Here is a 17,820-nt window from a genome sequence, read left to right as displayed (position 1 = left end):
CGACCCCCTGATCGCGACACACCAAAACAGCGAGAAGAGACACAGAACTTGAAGAACCCGCGTGGTGGTAGTCCGTAGTTTTTAAATTTCTAAACAGCAGGGTCCGCGAAGAGAAGTCTTCTGGCACGGTGGCACCATGTTGAGTCCACCACCACCACCACCACAGTTTGACGGCCCACATATCCAATTTATGTCCAACTTGGCACAGAAATGTCTGGTAATCTACAAACTTGACTTGTTGGAAAATGCCCGGAATGCACTCGACCGAGAGCTGCGCAACTACACCAACAAGGTAGGTTGAATTAAAAACGGCAAGAGCAAAGAGGTCAGTCACCCAAGTAACCACTTTCGTTTAAACTTAATTGACTTCCATATATTTGACAAGTACCGTATGCAGGTTGGTTGAAATGAAGGTTATGCAACTTTAAGGACCACCAATTGGCTTTGTATAATGGTAGTAGGCTATACTGTACCATTTTCCAAACGTAATAAAGTATTCAATCAATCAATGCTATTGCTAGTCTAGATATCGGTCGTATTTCAATGTTTTGTTCATGGAAATACGATTGTTTTTCAATCTCTGGCTACTATACCATATTCACACAGCAGCCATATTGCTTTGCTATTTAATTAAAAGTTAATGAAATGCCAGCCCGTTGGGGTCATTATGGTTGGTTGGCGTGGCATTTCTTCCCAACCCGCAGGCCGCAAATATGACGTGAGAGCAAAATGGGCGTGGCCCAAAATAAATTGCAATAGTAATCTTTCAAGGTTTCTTTAGGGTCATCCAAATAACATTAAAAATTGTGAATTATATACATTTTGGATCATGTTAAATTCAGGCGTTGAAAGTTGGGTACCATCATATATAAGGCAAAAATGTCTAATTTTAATTATGCTTTAAGTATCATTTAACATGTCCAACTCAGGGTTATTCATGATTCTGTAGACTGTATCCATTGCAAGGAGTGTTTTTCCGTGCAAAATGAATGATTGCAATGGATTCAGAATCATGAATAATCCCTAGTTTGATAATTCAAATTAGACATTTTTGCCTTTTTTTTGATAGGATCTTAATGGTACCCAACTTTCAACCACTGAATTTACCATGATCCAAAATGTATATAATTCACAATTTTTTTTTTTGTAAACTTTATTTTTACATTTCTTCACATGACAATACACATGTATACAAGAAAACACAAAACACACAAACATATACAAACCCCCCCCTCCCTCCCCCCTCCCCCCCTAGGCTAAAACAAAACAAAAACAAAAACAAAGTGGTGGGACAAAGCAGTGGACAATCATAGATCAAAAAGAGTCAAGACAGGGACAGTCGGACACAGTCCGGATTACAGTTCACTGAAATGGAAAGTCCTCAACAAACTCCACAAAGGCACTCCAAGCCAGGACAAAGTTCTTTTGGGCTCTGTCATAATTCACAATTTTTGAGTGGTGTAAACCACTCCTACAACTGGCTTTTGTGTGCAGAAAAAATGAGCATGGTTGCTATGTTCAAAATAATTTCTGACGTAATTAAATCACACCCGGGTGAACTGGATGACCGTAGCAACCATGCTCATGTTTTCTGCACAAAAAAGCCAGTTGTGAAATCACATCCGGGTGTGATTTCATTACGTCAGATCAGAGCTGATCAGGCTATATAATACCTTACCTTATATAATACCTCACATCGGACAAAAACTCCAGCTAATCAACTTCATGGTCACAAATCATCACATCAGAAGACGACCCTACCTAGCCAAACGTCAGACCACAGCTGATCATGCTATATAAAACCTTACACCACTCAGTTCACACGGGTGTGATTTTTGATATTACATTTGGATGACCCTAAGGATCATAAAAAACCTTGGATGAAAGGGGTGGATGGGGGATTCAGATTTTTACGGGGGCCAGTTTCGAATTGCAGCCGTCCGTAGGTGCCCTTTGAGAGCGGTTTTGAAGGAGTTCCACATTTTTGCGGCATAGGAGCGAAATTAATTTAGTCCCTCGTTTGTGTCGAATCTGGGTTGCACATGGTTTGTTGAACTCCCTCTGGTGTTGTGGGTGTGGACTTCATTGACATTAAGGAAGTATTTAGACAGGTACATCTACATGGGTATCTTGGTGGTGTATCGAATCTTGTGGACCAGACCATAGACATATATACATAGACGCCTCATTTGCCGCTGCAGTTCATTGGAGCGACGTGTATCCCAATGAAGGCGGAAGTGCAGTGCTGAAGGCTTTTTTTTTTTAAACAAATCTTTATAACAGTCATGACAATATACATTACAAAACAAGACAAACAAACAAACACAAACAACAAAGTTATTAACAATACAACATCAGAGCCAGGGGGGATTAGATTACTAACAGAAAACATTAAAAGAGTGAACACAAAGCAACAGTTCTCCGCATCTTTCTTATTTAGAAGTGCTGAAGGCATTTGCTGAAGGCGACTGCGTCGCTGCCCGAGTGACGTCACTCATGTGAATCCTCCATGTCTCTCGCTGTCACTCAAGTGACTACTGGCCAATCACAGCGCGTCTTTTCCGGGACTTATGTTACGCACGCGGAAGCTTGACAAGCTTCCGCTTTGCTTCCGCTATTCTTCGCAAGGAATGTCGGGAAAATAGTGCCTTCAATTTTGACACACGCCTCAGAGCCGGAAGGGGCGTCTATGTATATATGTCTATGGACCAGACCATAGACATATATACATAGACGCCCCTTCCGGCTCTGAGACGTGTGTCAAAATTGAAGGCACTATTTTCCCGACATTCCTTGCGAAGAATAGCGGAAGCAAAGCGGAAGCTTGTCAAGCTTCCGCGTGCGTAACATAAGTCCCGGAAAAGACGCGCTGTGATTGGCCAGTAGTCACTTGAGTGACAGCGAGAGACATGGAGGATTCACATGAGTGACGTCACTCGGGCAGCGACGCAGTCGCCTTCAGCAAATGCCTTCAGCACTTCTAAATAAGAAAGCTGCGGAGAACTGTTGCTTTGTGTTCACTCTTTTAATGTTTTCTGTTAGTAATCTAATCCCCCCCTGGCTCTGATGTTGTATTGTTAATAACTTTGTTGTTTGTGTTTGTTTGTTTGTCTTGTTTTGTAATGTATATTGTAATGACTGTTATAAAGATTTGTTTAAAAAAAAAAAAGCCTTCAGCACTGCACTTCCGCCTTCATTGGGATACACGTCGCTCCAATGAACTGCAGCGGCAAATGAGGCGTCTATGTATATATGTCTATGGACCAGACCCATTGCAAGATGCTGTACTCTGTCGTCAACCCTAAGCAATTCCAGCCTGTCAAAGTGGGCAGGGGTGAGGTGGGTTCGGGGGGTGAGGCCTAGTAGTAGCCTGACCAGTTTGTTTTGGGAAGTCTGGAGCCTTGTTTTAAGGGCCTTTGAGGTGCTGTGGTACCAAGAGGTGCATGCATAGTCGAAGAAACCTTTTACGAGGGCTCCTGTTAGGGTCTTAGAGGTGTTTTTGTTGACCAGTGAAGGCTCATACATAGTCTGGATTTACGGTGGTTAGGTGACCACCGAACTACAACATGACGTCACGAGCCGCGGTGAAGAGCAAACCACCGCTCCAGCCCTTCTCTCTGTTTTTACTCGCCACCACTCAACGTTATTTCAGCTCCGGTGGTCAGCTCACCACCGGAGCGGTGGTCACTTCACCACCGAAAATCCAGACTATGAATAGGCCTTCAAGGCCTATTCATAGTCTGGATTTTCGGTGGTGAGGTGATCCTGTATAGGAATGATGAGGAGATCCTGATCTCCTGATGAGGAGATCCTGTATAGGAATCTTCTTCTTTGGTTGACTTTTTTGATTATGTTGGTGGCCATTTTATCACTGGAAAGATTTGCCTCCAGGATGAACCTAGGTAGGTAATTTCATCTTTTCGTGTGATAATATTGTCACCCACTCTAACCAAGAAGCCACCTGCCTTGCTGAGATTACTATTTGATCCAAACAGAATGGATTCAGTTTTTCCCAGGTGTAAAGATAGTTTGTTATCAGCGAGCCAGGTGCAGATTCAGAGCTGAGGGCCTTTTGCAGTTTGTTCCTGTCCGAGACCAGCAGTGCTGAGTCATCTGCGAACAGGAACAAGTTGCAGTCACAAGCTGAATCACGACCTAAAAGAAATGAATACTGTTGTAGATTGTATTTTTTTTTTTACAGCAAGTAGATACAGCAAGTTTTGTCTCTGTGGGGGTCCATGATATGGAATTTTGTTCTCATATTTTTAACATGAATACTAAAAAGGCCATGTGCATTACATTACCATGTTTTTAAAAACATTTCAGGCCAATGAAGATGTCCAATGTTTCCTACAATCACCCTCTACAAGCAACGGTCTCAACTTCAACCTTTGCGACGATGTCAAGTCATTGGATGCGAAATGCCAAGCACTCGACAAGCTTTTGGTGTTATTTAAAGACATAACGCATGGTAAGTACAACACTATGCAGTAGACTGGTAGACTGCTGACAATGGCTTCGGTATAATGATTATCAGCTGCTATGATATATCCCCTAATGATATATCCCCCTGCTCCGCTCCCTGCACTGGCTCCCGGTCGCTGCCCGCACAGAATACAAAACTCTGATGCTGGCATTTAAAGCAACCAAAGGTATGGCTCCCCCATATCTTGCAAGCATGATTGAACCCTACAAACCCTCCCACTCAGATCAGCCAACGCAGGGAAGCTGGAAGTACCCTCACTAAAAACGCCGGGACAACGCTCCACACGTCCCAAACTCTTCTCCCTTCTGGCCCCAAAACTGTGGAATGCACTTCCCGTTGCAATCAGAACTGCAGCATCACTCCCGATCTTCCGCCGTAGTCTGAAAACCCACCTTTTCAGACTCCATCATGGCCCATAGCACTTACCCTACACCCTTAGACAGCGCTCTGGATTAAGAGCGTCTGCTAAATGCCTAAATTGTAATTGTAAATTGTATTGTGTGGTTGCAATCACCTGTCCGTTGCCATTGAACAAGGCTGTGGTATGTATGTGGGCTGTAACTGTAGTAAAGGTTATCAGCTGGTGTAGTGTTGCGTAGCAAAGAAATATGAATAAACATTAAGCCAGTGGTTATCTTAATGTTTTCATGTGAAGGACCCCCAAATCATGTATTTGGCCATGGAATATTTTGTGCCATTTAAGCCTTTCAAAAATATTCAAAAGTTATGCAAGCTCACAATTGCATAACTTAAGCGTTGTGAGTTTGTAGATATATATCGGGTAAACAGATTTAGCTGGGGAGTCGGAACCCCCTGGAACCCCTTCAAATACCGCTGAGGGTCCCCGGACCCCACATAGAACCACTGCTATAAATGAGCTGTACAGTATCTATTGTAACACAAGTGTAGAGTATATATTCATCAAAGCTCTCTCTCTCTACCCTAATTTACAGCAGAACAACTGCATATGGCTAACCCCTATGCTGAAAATGGTGTAGAGCTGATTACATCAGACGTGCTGAGGTTTGAGCCTGCGTTGCAGAACACCCTTACAGCTGCTATCCCCATGACCGAAGCTGTGCAGGTGCAGGCACAACAACCAAAACAGTCACATGACTCTCCACCTGCGATCTCCAGCATTTCATCTGGTCATGGGGACACTGTCGAGGAGCCGGTTACCTCATCCTGTCCCAAAGAAAAAGCAGCTAATATTGAGCAGAAACCCAAACCAGCAGTTAAGCCGCCAACCATAATTAAAAGCCAAAAGGATAACACTGTTGCACCAACAATGTTGCTACATCCAAAGATCACAAACCCAAATCCCAGGCAAATATTGCTGGGAAGGGTTGGCCACGTGCAACACGAGAAACAAACCTCATCTCAGCTGTTGCACTTCCTGAAAACGAGTGCCAGAAACAAGGGTTCAATGAAGGTCACTTTTATAGAGTGGAAGAGCAACAATGATCAACAGACCAGACATGATGTTGCAGACGAGCTCAACTGTGTTGACGCGCTGGCCCTAAAGAGGAAGATGCTTGCAGAAATGGAGAACCAAGCCCCGGTTTTCCAATTGAAGCGAATAAAGTCCAGTGGCTCAGTGATCTACACCTACATACATGCGACAAAGACAGAGTTGTGGGATGTTGGAGACATCTTCACAGAGGAACAAAGCGACTCATCCGAAGCCAGCATGTCACAAAGTGATAGTGACGAAACCTACCAAAGAGAAACACCCGCTGTAAGTCTCAAGGCAGCACAAACTCGGAAGAGCTCTGTCATCACAAGCATCGACCATGTCAGCATGGCCATTCCAGAGCTCCTGATCAAGAAGTTTGAAGAGCTGGAGGTGGTGGTGTCTCATATTGTCAGCCCAGGAAACTTCTATGTCCAGCATGCAGATAGAGATACCATCATGCAGCTGCAAGCCCATATCTCAGAGTGAGTCATTGGAAACGCATTCATTCACTCACTTCATGATTCATTCCTTCATCCATCCATCCATCCTTCCATTCATGTATGGGAAATTCCAAAGCTTTACGAATATATTCCATATGTCACTGATTGTCTTAGTATATTTTTTCTTTGCAGTTGCTGGAAAGCCAGTAGTTCGTTTGCAAAGAGAAATTGCATTCCAGAGATTGGAACTCTTGTCATGGGTTGGTTCCCTAAGAAGACACAATGGTGCAGGGCATGTGTCACCAAGATATGTGGAATGAGTGGAGGTGGGTCCATTTAATTTTGTATCATGCTCAGCCCTAGATGGTAGATGATCAAAATCTCCCCTTCTTTTTGGAGAAATATAATTCAATATAAATTATGGGCTAGAATCTAGAACAGCAAACTTTAAATGGACTGCCTTTATGTAGCGCTTTTCTCCAAACTTCCAAAGCGCTTTACATTACAATGTACTACACATTAAACCATTCACACACCGATGGCGGAGGAAACCATGCAAGGCACCAACCTGCTCATCGGGAGCAGTTTGGGGTTCAGTGTCTGGCTCAAGGACACTTCAACACTAGCCAGGAGGAGCCAGGAATCGAACCTGGATTCCTGAGCCTACACCTACTGCTTTGAAAACTAATTATTAAATGTAGTTGCCTCATATCTTTGATCGCCTTGCGAAGTTGCTAGCGAAGTTGCTCAAGGTGCAGCAATACAGTCAGGTTTTTATTTCCACAATTGAAAACGCATTTAAATTCTTGATCTGCTTGACTAATCGTGTTCTCATATTTTTAAGAGGGAACCACTTCCAACGATGTCATCGACACCAGGGCAGACATTGAGGTAGAGGTGAAGAGGCTGGATTATGGAGACACTTGCTGTCTTTCTCTGAGGAACATTACTGAGCTGACTCCTGAAATGCTGGTCCTTCCACTTCAGGCTGTACAAGTATCATTGGCAAATGTGAGTGATTGCATAATATCTAGAAAATTAGAAAGAAGTGGACTCAACGACACACAGACAAACACACACTTTGCTCTTCTCTACCCTTCTCATCACAAACCATTTAGCTCTATACAGACGCAGCACTGGGGGGTACTTGGGGATGCTTTAGCACCTCCTAAGTATGAAGGCCATAGCACCCCCAAGAAACGTACAGCACATTTATAAGTTATGTACTGTTAATCTGGATCTGGTGATGTGGGTCTAGCTACCATGCAGAGGTGATGTTTCTGTCGTTGACTCACTACAGTGTACAGGGCGTGCACATGCTGTTGTGAGCTACAGTCTCATTATGTTCTATAATGTGTGTACAGCCTGCGTGTGAATTTTACTACTGACATTGAATTTGTAATACACTCCAATAATTGTTTCAGCTATATCAGGCCGCCGGTGCACAGGTGTTATCTCATCTGTCATATTATCAATCATGAGCAGTGATGTAAATAGGTTTTCAATGTAATGAGTCCCGGGATGCAGGGCTGGTCTTTTAGATGAGTCCCAGGGACATTTTATGAGTCCCACTTCAATGACGTTAGGAGTCATATTTTGCCATTTTTACAAATTGCAGCATTTAACTCGCATTTAATTTGATATGGTTAGTTATAATGTTATATTCATGTAGAAAACAGAAGAAGAAATGATTATTATAACTAAAGCTAGCAAGATAAACTAGAATAAAAAACAGTAGTACAGTAGTGCATCCTGTGGATGCAGAGGTCATTGTTTTATTGCGTCCCTTAACTATAAACTGCGTTTTGGGATGCAAAATGCACCCTATTTTAATCTCTGCATGAGTTTACATTCTTTAACCAGAAATGTTCTGTAGACTGTAAGTGCATTCATAATTGTGACCTTTCGCTTGATCTCCCTCTTTTAACTCTCAGGTGTTCCGGAGGCAATAGTTCCACAAGTATTCACCTGATCACAATGGATGTGGATTGGATGAATTTGGGATTGCTTTTGTTTCTTTATGAAAAGACATGGAGCTATATGGTTGTTTACAACTTTACATACTAGATTCAGTCGGATAACATAAAAGTTTGATATAAACTACTTCGCTACTCTCTTTGGATTAACTTGGAAAAAGTGACAGACCTAGTGCAGTATAGACATTGCAGCATGTATTCCTTGCATAGCCTACACATAACACAACATGTAATGTAGGCCTATTCTGCTATGATGTAACTATAGCTGCAATATACCGGTAGTTAGTAAACAGGCAGCACATATTGATGAACTGTCACTGAACATTAGTTAATCTGCACAATTGACATTCCCAGTGGAGCATATACAATTTAGAATATTTTCTTTGGCTGTGCACATGCCATGCACTCACTCGATTGCATTTAGTCATGGGTGCATACTGGTAGGTTAAGTCCACAGGTGGTCTGCACCCCAAATTAATAATAAAGCCAAAGTCCAAATAAAAATCTGCTGCAGCTGGTACTGACCATATATACTTCCAAGTGTGCCACATAGCGTAAATAGACGCTCTACAGTACAAGCTCACAATGCCACTGCTACTGTTGAAAATATTTTTCGAATTATGTTTGAAAATATAATAATGACAAGCCAGGTTGGAATGTTGTATGCCTGGTATGGTTCGTATGTTGTCTCCTGCTCTGAATGTTCAACCAGGCTATTTGGCCTTTTATACAATTAAGTCATTCTTATCTATAGTCTGTTGATAAAGGAAACAGTTGGACATAGTAGTTTGCATCTGTATTCCTCCCCAGGTGACTCCGGTGGATGGGATGGACTGGTCAGAAGAGGCGGTGGACTGGTTTAGAGCCATGGTGGACAACAGGATCCTCCACGCCAGGCTTTACCCACAGGGGACCAGCATGATGGCCGAGTTGTTCTGGGAGAAGGGAAAGTTAGGAACCATGAGGTAACATGAGTCTGAAACACATTAAATGTGCTCCCCGGCAGTTGTTGGAGATGAAAAGGAGTGGTTAATGATGTGTGATGGATCGTAATAATATCACCTGCAGATTTGGCAATGCTATGCAAGTATGCGTTGCATTTGTATTGTGCCTGCTGTCATTATGCAAATGTAATAACATTTGTGAGGGTTATTGTTTCAGCATCAACATCACAGTGTTTGCATTTGCAATATTCAGTCTAATCCATCTGATGATTAAGACATCAGATCAGTCAATTGACTTGGTTACTGTTCTTGCATGCACAGATAGTTCACAATCACAATAGTTAGGCTGATTGTTTTCTTTAACATGCAAAAGCAAGTGAGGTGTATATAACCACACAATTATTTAGGAAGTAAGGCAATGTACTATCAATAAAGGCATAAAAAACCCAAAATAAATCTTAAAAATAATAATATATGGATTATAGCAGGGCACCGAAAAATATCCGACCACCTACGCTCAACACACAAACACGAGCAAATATGGCATTCTGCACTGCTTATAGACAGTAGAATTTGGTCTAAGCTAAAAAGATTAAAAATAAACCCCATACTGTACAACTTAGTCTGGTTTGTAATTCATGTCACCTGGGTGACAGAAATAATAGTAGTTACACTGAATTATTTTCTACTCTAACACAATTCCAATTATGGAGCTAAAATTGTGCTTTTTAGTCAACATCTAAATATTCCAAATTATAAATGATAAAATATTATAAATTAGTGAAAATATCACATCTGTTGCTCGCATACAGTTCGCAGGCAGTTATTTGCATACTTTACTGTATGAGACAATAAGTATACAATGGTTTTGGTTGGTCTTTTCAGGAGAGGCGCATCACTGTCCGTGAGGCTGGCCCAGAATGGACACGCAAAACATGACAAACTGAAAGAATTCGCAGGAATGAAGAAAAGAGGTAAGTAGCCTTAGTTTTTTGGGGGGATGTTTCACATTTTCACCTCTAGGTGGCAGTATGGCCTTTGTATGACCAACACACTTGGCATCTCATTCTGTATCATCTTGTTTTTGTTTTTTTAGGTGCCTTTAAAATGAGAAAACAAGAGTCTGCTTGGGAGGAATACCTCGTCTCATTCAGTCATCAAAAGTAGAAAGCGTGACGACAGTGGAGGCAGAGCGGCCGCTTGTGAACCGAAAGGTTCCCAGTTTGATCCCGGGCTCCACCAGAGTTACTGTCCAATTAACCTCTAATTGCTCCCAGTGAGCAGGTTGGTGCCTTGCATGGTTTCCTCCCATTGGTATATGATGACTGTGTGAATGGGTGAATGTAATGTACAATCTCTGTAGTCCAAGTGCCTTGGATAAAGGCGCTATATAAATGCACCATTTACCATTTAATGGAGGCTGTTGTTTAGTAAATTTGTAACTGTAAAAATCCTCCTTGGAACACTCCTCAAAGTACTAGATAAAGTTGACACTTTTTGTTGATGGATCACAAGATTTGTCAAACATTTAGGTTGCATATTTAGCAGTTTGTCAGTTGTCTCCCCATCATATGTCATGATTTGTCATCTATCTTTCCACCCATGTCCGTCTGTTCCCTCCGGCCACTAACTGTCTCTAAAGGTCTCTACCCATTTTTGGCGGGAACCCCTTTTGGTGTTTTAAGCATTATGTTATACTTTAGCTATTGAAAAATAGCAGATCTACAAGCTCATAGAGCTGCACCGAGTGCCGCGATATGAACTTGTAGGTCTGATATTTTTGAAAAATCGTAAAAATGTGGCGCAAATCTTTGAATATATATATTCTTTCAAAGTGAATGTTTTTAACTCCGGTCTAAATGGATTAAATCCTTGTTTCCCTCACATGCACCTTTTGCGTCTTGCCCCTCCCATGCACCCCATTCGACTGGTATCATGTATTGAATCGGCGAAATCGTCCCATGAGGATGCATGGAAGAAACAAAATGTTGTTTTGAGAAGTGGTACTTAGTTGAAGCATCAAGTTGGCGACATTCATTTCTGATACCACCACGGCACAACAGTTCTGTTTTGTCTCCACTACCATTCTTGTGTTCATTCCTAGGTTTTATGAGTGCAAAATATGCTGTACTCGGATTCTGATACTTCTGCGTGCTTTGGCCTTCTGCCTGTTTTTGGAATATTGATTTATCACATGCTCCTCAGGAATCATTGCCTGTGTGGTCCGTCTTCCAGGTTTGCCCTCTGGTTGCCAAATTTGTTGTTGAACTAGCTAGCTTTGTCTGCTGTTGGTTGCATTTTATGTTCCATTTACCATGCGCACACAGTGACGGTACGAACTAAATAAAACAAGTACATAGACTTGGCTGCCATATGACATAACTTCCGAAACCCAGACGTTGGAGGGGCTAGCACCCGCCTCAAATTATGGAAGAATGCTGTTCTCATGAAGTTTCTTACATCTCGCAATGACCGCTATATTAATACATGGTAATGTATAGTACATCATACATGTATGATGTAGTGAACCAATTCAACATGTATGTCTGTTGTATTTTAGTTGATAATTATATACTTCCAATACATTAGCCTAACTGGTTAGGTGTTGAGGAACTGTCCACGGTACTGGAATTGTCACTCAACCCCACTTCGTTTTTCTTTTCCTTCCACCATAGAGGTGGTGACAACAAGTTTAGTAGGCTTGAAGCAAGCCTATAGGCATATAGCAAGTGCTTTGCATTTCGACTTGTGTGTTAGTGCTTTGACAGCCTAATTTGACTGTTTTATTTTACTTGTATGTTGTGAACATTTTGCAGGGGCTATCCCCTGACCCCCACCCTCAGGTTTGGGGGGGTCACTTAGGCCCATAGACCAGGGCCGGGGGGTGAAACGGAGACCCTCTGTTTCCCAGACGGCCTCTTTACCCATTCACCATTTGATCATTCCACATGGGGCACATTAATCACTTCTAGTCAACCCTAGTTAACTTGTTTCTCAAAATTTTTAATGTTAAGAAACCCCAAATCAATATAATTATGTATTTGGCCGCAACCATAAACTCCATTTGAAAACGTTTTGTGCTGAGGACCCATTACAAGATTGTGTTGTTAAAATAAATGCTTCCATAGTATTCCAATAACCTAGGCCTGTTTCACATTTGTTCCACATTTTTTTAATAGCACAACTACATTGTACACGTGATGGATTATGAACTTGTAGATCTGTTATTTTCAAATAGCCGATCCTACTCAAGGTTCCCTGTCAAGTTCAAGACAGAAGGCCTTGAACTAATGAACTTCAGTTCACACCTTAGTCAAAAGGTAAACTAACTACTCTGTTCAATACACAACAGGCCAGGGGTGTTGTGTATTGAATAGAGTCGTCATGTGGGCCACATTTACATAAAGTATTATTTACTCTTTGGTTGGATATAAACTAAAAGGACGTTTCTGTTATCAGCATCATGATCAGCAAAGTTTGTAATTCCGCCATCTTGAATCCCGTATGTGACATGAACTCAAGTCTCGCGGGACTATAGGTAGTGTAATAATTACTAATATCATTCTGCTCAGTGGACCAGGCCGACGGTTTTTAGGTTTAACGACTCATATTTTCTCCTCTAAACGGATGTGTGATCATGTGATCAAACACAAATAACAATTGCAACGCGAAAATAAAAACAAAACAATTTGTTACGTTACGCGACGATAGCTAGCTATAGTGTCTGTTGAACTTTTGAACTTGGCATTTTACGTTGACATTCAATCTGACCAATCACCGGCCAGTGTCAGCCCACAGCTGTCCAATCAACGGCGAGGGGCGGGCCCATTGCTCGAGCAGACCACTGCAGGTATTTAAACCTCAGCGCGGAGCTTCGCGAGTCAGAATGCTTCAGACCTTGACCGGACCAGTTGCATTCTACCCGCTTCACAGCATCACTACCTGCCTAACAGCACATCACTAACCAACCGACCAGACCAGCGCTGAACAGGATACTGTACATCGCCAACTAGAGGAACCAGCGTTTTGCAGCAGTATTATTTGTTGCTCTTAACCAGCTTTTCCTCTACAAACGGTGAGTTTATTTTCGAAATGCTCGTGCAACCGTCGCTCCGTTTGGAACCTCAATATCTACGCTGCTAGTACGCTTTAGCTCCGAGCGTAGCAGCGTAGATATGAGGCTCCAAACGGATCTAGTGCGTTGGGGGTTTAGGGTCACCTGACATTTCAATGCTATGCAGTTTAACGTCGACTCGTCGGTGTGGCTACGCAACGTGGCTCAGTTGTCAGTTACCGTGGCTGTCATCGGTACACGGTGCAACTTGCATCGTTTATGTAACGAACGTTGTGATTTTCAAAAACCCCAACGGTGGAACCGTGGAAATGTCATTTAAATAGGCTGTCAGTTGCCGTTGTAAGTTGTAGTGGGTTTAAATGAGTCGGGCCTACTTGCATTTAAAAGTTAACGCTCGTTAACGAGTTGACGTTAATCACGTTTGACTCAAACTAGTAACAACGGATTGCGTAGTCGTTAAAAATTTAGATACCAGCGAACAAGCGCGACCTGTAGCAATCAATTCGTTGGAACGTTGGTAGAACTTTTTGTTTTGGCAACTTTGGCTCGATCCCAGGCTCGCTCATCTGCGAAGAGAAAAGCCTGCATGGTCACTCACTACTCCATGACCGAAGGCAGAGTGCTTGGGAGCAAATTAACCGTTACAGTAATTGCCGTATATGCATTATGAATGGCATTATTTGAATTTGGCCAAATTCATATTTAAAAAATCACACGTGTGAAGTGAGGGGCGCTCTTATCATCGTACATGGATACATCATGTCATTCCGTCCAATAACAATTGTCCCCACCTTCATCAATGTTTGTTACAGCAATGTTTATTTACCCAAACACTCAAAATTGTCCATTCATTATCAGTGGCATTTAATGTTTGTGTTGGGACAAAATGTTTGTTTTGCCCCTCAAAAAAAGCAGATCTACAAGCTCACAATGCGATTGCGAGCTTGTAGATTGTATTTTGGAATTGATGTGGGAACAAATGGGGCTTAATTGGTAAATTCATATTTTGTAACTAATGTATTGTAATGGTGTATAAAGTATTTTACTTCCATATTGCTACAGTAGCCTACCTCAAAATTCTACTTAATTTTGCTACAGTTAGTAGTAAATGTTTAGTTACTTTCCTCCACGACTGACAAAACTGACATCTCTCTCTCTCTCTCTCTCCTTCACAGGTGTCATATCTCTGCAAAGCTTTCAACTCTCTCTCTCTCAGCTCTCTCTCTCCTCTCTCTCTCTCTCTCTCTGTGCTCTCTCTCAGCACCCCCCCTTTCTCTCCACAACAGCAGAATGGAGCGGTGTCACATCAAGTTGATCAACGACAACGAGCTGTCAACCTCTGGACGTGCAAGTAAGTTATTGATCAATTACTGTAATACATTTTCTTCTGTTAGACTTTTAGCTCATTCACCTCACTGGATCTACAAAATATTTCAATCCAATTTGGAATTTAATAATCGCACCCATGTGAAGTGAGAGGAGCTCTTATAAATCTCATATTCATAAATCTCATTCTGGTCAATCACAATTTGAGTCCTCACTTTTGTCTTCCATGTTTGTGTTTACACAAACACTCAAAGCTGGGCAACAAACATTTCAGTTAAGAAGAACGATAACGGTAAACTGACTTTGTGTTTTCCATTGCAGGACGTCGTTGCAGAAGGCAGATCAACATCCATGTGGACAACCTGAGGAACCGCCCCCTAACCGATGACGACATGGAGGCCATCGCAGCGTGCGTCCCTGAGCTCTACCGGCGCGTAGATCAGGAAAGTGACCTTTCCTCGCTCACAGTAGTGGACGAGCAGCTCCTCAGACCTCCAAAGGACTTCACACCTGCTGTTCACATGAACAGACCCTGTGAGTGTTTCTACGACCGTCTCAGTAAGGAGTGGAGGCCGGTGTACCAACGCTATGACCGGCGTACTAAGCGGTGGAGGTCGGCGTTCAGACCTGAGTACCGCCGGTGTGTCTGTGTTCAGTATGACTTCCCTACTAAGAAGTTTGTGCTGGTGCGCCCTCCAATGAAACCACCGGCGGTGGTGACCACCCAAAGCAACATTCTTTTCCAGGAATTCTCTGGGTCCCTGGTCACTCCGCCACACCCTGACACCCTAACACCCCCCTTCAGGTAGGAATTGAATAAAGTACTCACATTTCCATTTCATTATATTATGATGAAGCATACATGCTCTGATGAAGGCTGCATAGCTGAAACGCATATACTGGATTTGGGTTTAGCACTCCACTGAAAACCATTGCTGATGCGCAACATCTTTTTCTCATTTACCCCCCCTTCAGGTGTTGGAACGCCCGCAGCGGAAACCAGCATGACCTCGTGGAGGTGAACGGTCAGCAGCTGGCCAGAGTCATCTCCGGTGTCTCTGCCACATGGGAACTGGGGGGACGGGTGCTCCCTCGCCAGTGGAGGGTGACCGTCTACAGGACAGACGGACAGATGCAGCTGTCGGTGTTCTGTAGCTTCCCCGAGGAGAAGGTACGGAGGTGTCTCACCTTTAGCGACGGGGCGACGCCGACGGAGCACCTTCCCCTTCAGACCATCGGCAGAGGTCCTCCTCGAAGCATGACGGGTCTAAGACTGTGAGTTGATCAACGAGCCGTCGTCTACCTCGGACGTGCAAGTAAGTATTATTGATCAATTACTGTAATGCCTTTTTTCTGTTATAGCTGGGTCTGAATTCGTCCAAAATCAACAAGATCGTGCACTTGGTGACAAGTTTTGGTATGATGGTAGGTATGGTTATAAGGTTTTCAAAAACCATCGCAAACGAGTTGGGAGCGCCTAGTGGCCTGTTTGCAATGAATCTAATATTAAATGGGTCAGTATATGGCTAAAAATCTAAATAATTGATAAAAGAGATTTTCCAATGGATTCAATTAGTATTGGGTGTGCTAAATAACATACTAAAAAGGAAAAAATAATAACTGGAAAGGCATAATTTTCAAGATGGCGTCCACGATGGCTGCCAGGAGCTTAAAATGCCTATAAACTGGGATTTAATTCATAACAATTATACTCTTGGTGACAAGTTTTTGATTTTTGGCATGATGTTAGGTATGGAAAAATTGTGGAAAAATACATATTTACTATTTAGCCGAATTACCCCGCCCCCTGTCAAAAACAGCTAAAATCCCTAAAACGAAAGAGCAGCAAATGAAGAAAATTTAACACTCATCTTTTACTTTCTCTAATAACAACCTAAAACATAAACCTTGGTTGAAAAAACCCCAAAAGTTGTAATTTTCACTGAACCATCGCTGATGCGCAACCTCTTTTTCTCATTTACCTCCCTTCAGGTGTTGGAACGCCCGCAGTGGCAACCAGCAGGACCTTGTGGATGTGACCGGTCAGCAGCTGGCCAGAGTCGTCTCCGCCACATGGGAGCTGGGGGGACGGTAGCCCTGGTCCAGTGCTTACAGCAAGTCTCTCTCACTGACGCCCTGCCGGAGTCCCTTCCACTGCTCACTAGCAACTTTTCCCACTGCGTGCGAGGGTTTACAATTCCCCGAAAATAAACAAAACGACGTAACTACTCACCGACACAAAGCCTGCTAGACCTTGGTAAAAGTCTATTCTCGAAGCTGGGCAGTGACTGACTGTTGCAAACGATACAGAGACACCTCCCCGACAATAACGCAGAGACAGCTTGTTTTGGACCACAACGCTTATATGAGACGATATTAAGATGAGCCCATGTTATTCTCCATAGAGAAATTACTTCCGCGAACCAGGGGAATCGAAGGGATGAGCGAGTTACGTCAGGACTTCGTTGCTCTATAGACTTTTTCCAAGGTCTAGCAGGCTTTGTGTCGGTGAGTAGTTGCGTCGTTTTGTTTATTTTTGGGGAATTGTAAACCCTCGCACGCAGTGGAAAAAGCTGCTAGTGAGCAATGGATGGGACTCCGGCAGGGCGTCTGTGAGAGAGACTCGCTGTAAGCACTGGACCAGGGCTGGTCCCTTGCCAGTGGAGGGTGACCGTCTACAGGACAGAAGGACAGATGCAGCTGTCTGTGTTCTGTAGCTTCCCAGAGGAGACGGTACGGACGTGTCTCGCCTTTAGTGACGGGGCGACGCCGACGGAGCGCCTTCCCCTTCAGACCATCGGCAGAGGTCCTCCTCGAAGCATGACAGGTCTAAGACTGTGTTGATCAACGAGCCGCCGTCTACCTCGGACGTGCAGGTAAGTATTATTGATCAATTACTGTAATAATTTTTTTCTGTTAGACTTTTAGCTCATTCACCTCACTGGATCTACACAATATTTCAATCCAATTTGGAACTTAACAATCACACGTGTGAAGTGACAGGAGCTCTTCATTTCAAATGATAATACATTTCAAATTAACTAAATTTGATTTATTTATCCTTGTCCTCTGGGGCACACCGCTGCTCCATTGTTATAATATTGTGATATTGATGAG

General features: G+C 42.9%; 1 protein-coding gene across 1 annotated transcript; it reads left to right on the top strand.

Moving 5' to 3' along the window:
* Positions 1 to 30: 30 nt before the first annotated feature.
* On the top strand, positions 31 to 10,770 carry LOC306939787 (uncharacterized protein). The gene is made up of 8 exons (XM_079524485.1): positions 31 to 292; positions 4,327 to 4,471; positions 5,440 to 6,424; positions 6,575 to 6,708; positions 7,227 to 7,393; positions 9,169 to 9,323; positions 10,188 to 10,276; positions 10,399 to 10,770. Exons 1-8 carry the CDS (start codon positions 137 to 139, stop codon positions 10,467 to 10,469), a joined length of 1,902 nt encoding a protein of 633 aa, XP_079380611.1. The 5' UTR covers positions 31 to 136; the 3' UTR covers positions 10,470 to 10,770.
* Positions 10,771 to 17,820: the final 7,050 nt, after the last annotated feature.

The sequence above is a fragment of the Electrona antarctica genome, assembly GCF_951216825.1.
Source record: "Electrona antarctica genome assembly, chromosome: 2".
Lineage (NCBI taxonomy): Eukaryota > Metazoa > Chordata > Actinopteri > Myctophiformes > Myctophidae > Electrona > Electrona antarctica.
This window is presented reverse-complemented; position numbering and strand designations above follow the sequence as displayed.

What these genes read in the sequence shown, in the direction of transcription:
- LOC306939787 (XM_079524485.1), top strand. Translation starts at nt 137, where the DNA reads ATGTTGAGTCCACCACCACCACCACCACAGTTTGACGGCCCACATATC. An exon ending in CTGCAAGCCCATATCTCAGA is followed by an intron (nt 6,425 to 6,574) that starts GTGAGTCATTGG and finishes TTTTCTTTGCAG; the next exon opens with TTGCTGGAAAGCCAGTAGTT. An exon ending in GGAAAGTTAGGAACCATGAG is followed by an intron (nt 9,324 to 10,187) that starts GTAACATGAGTC and finishes TGGTCTTTTCAG; the next exon opens with GAGAGGCGCATCACTGTCCG.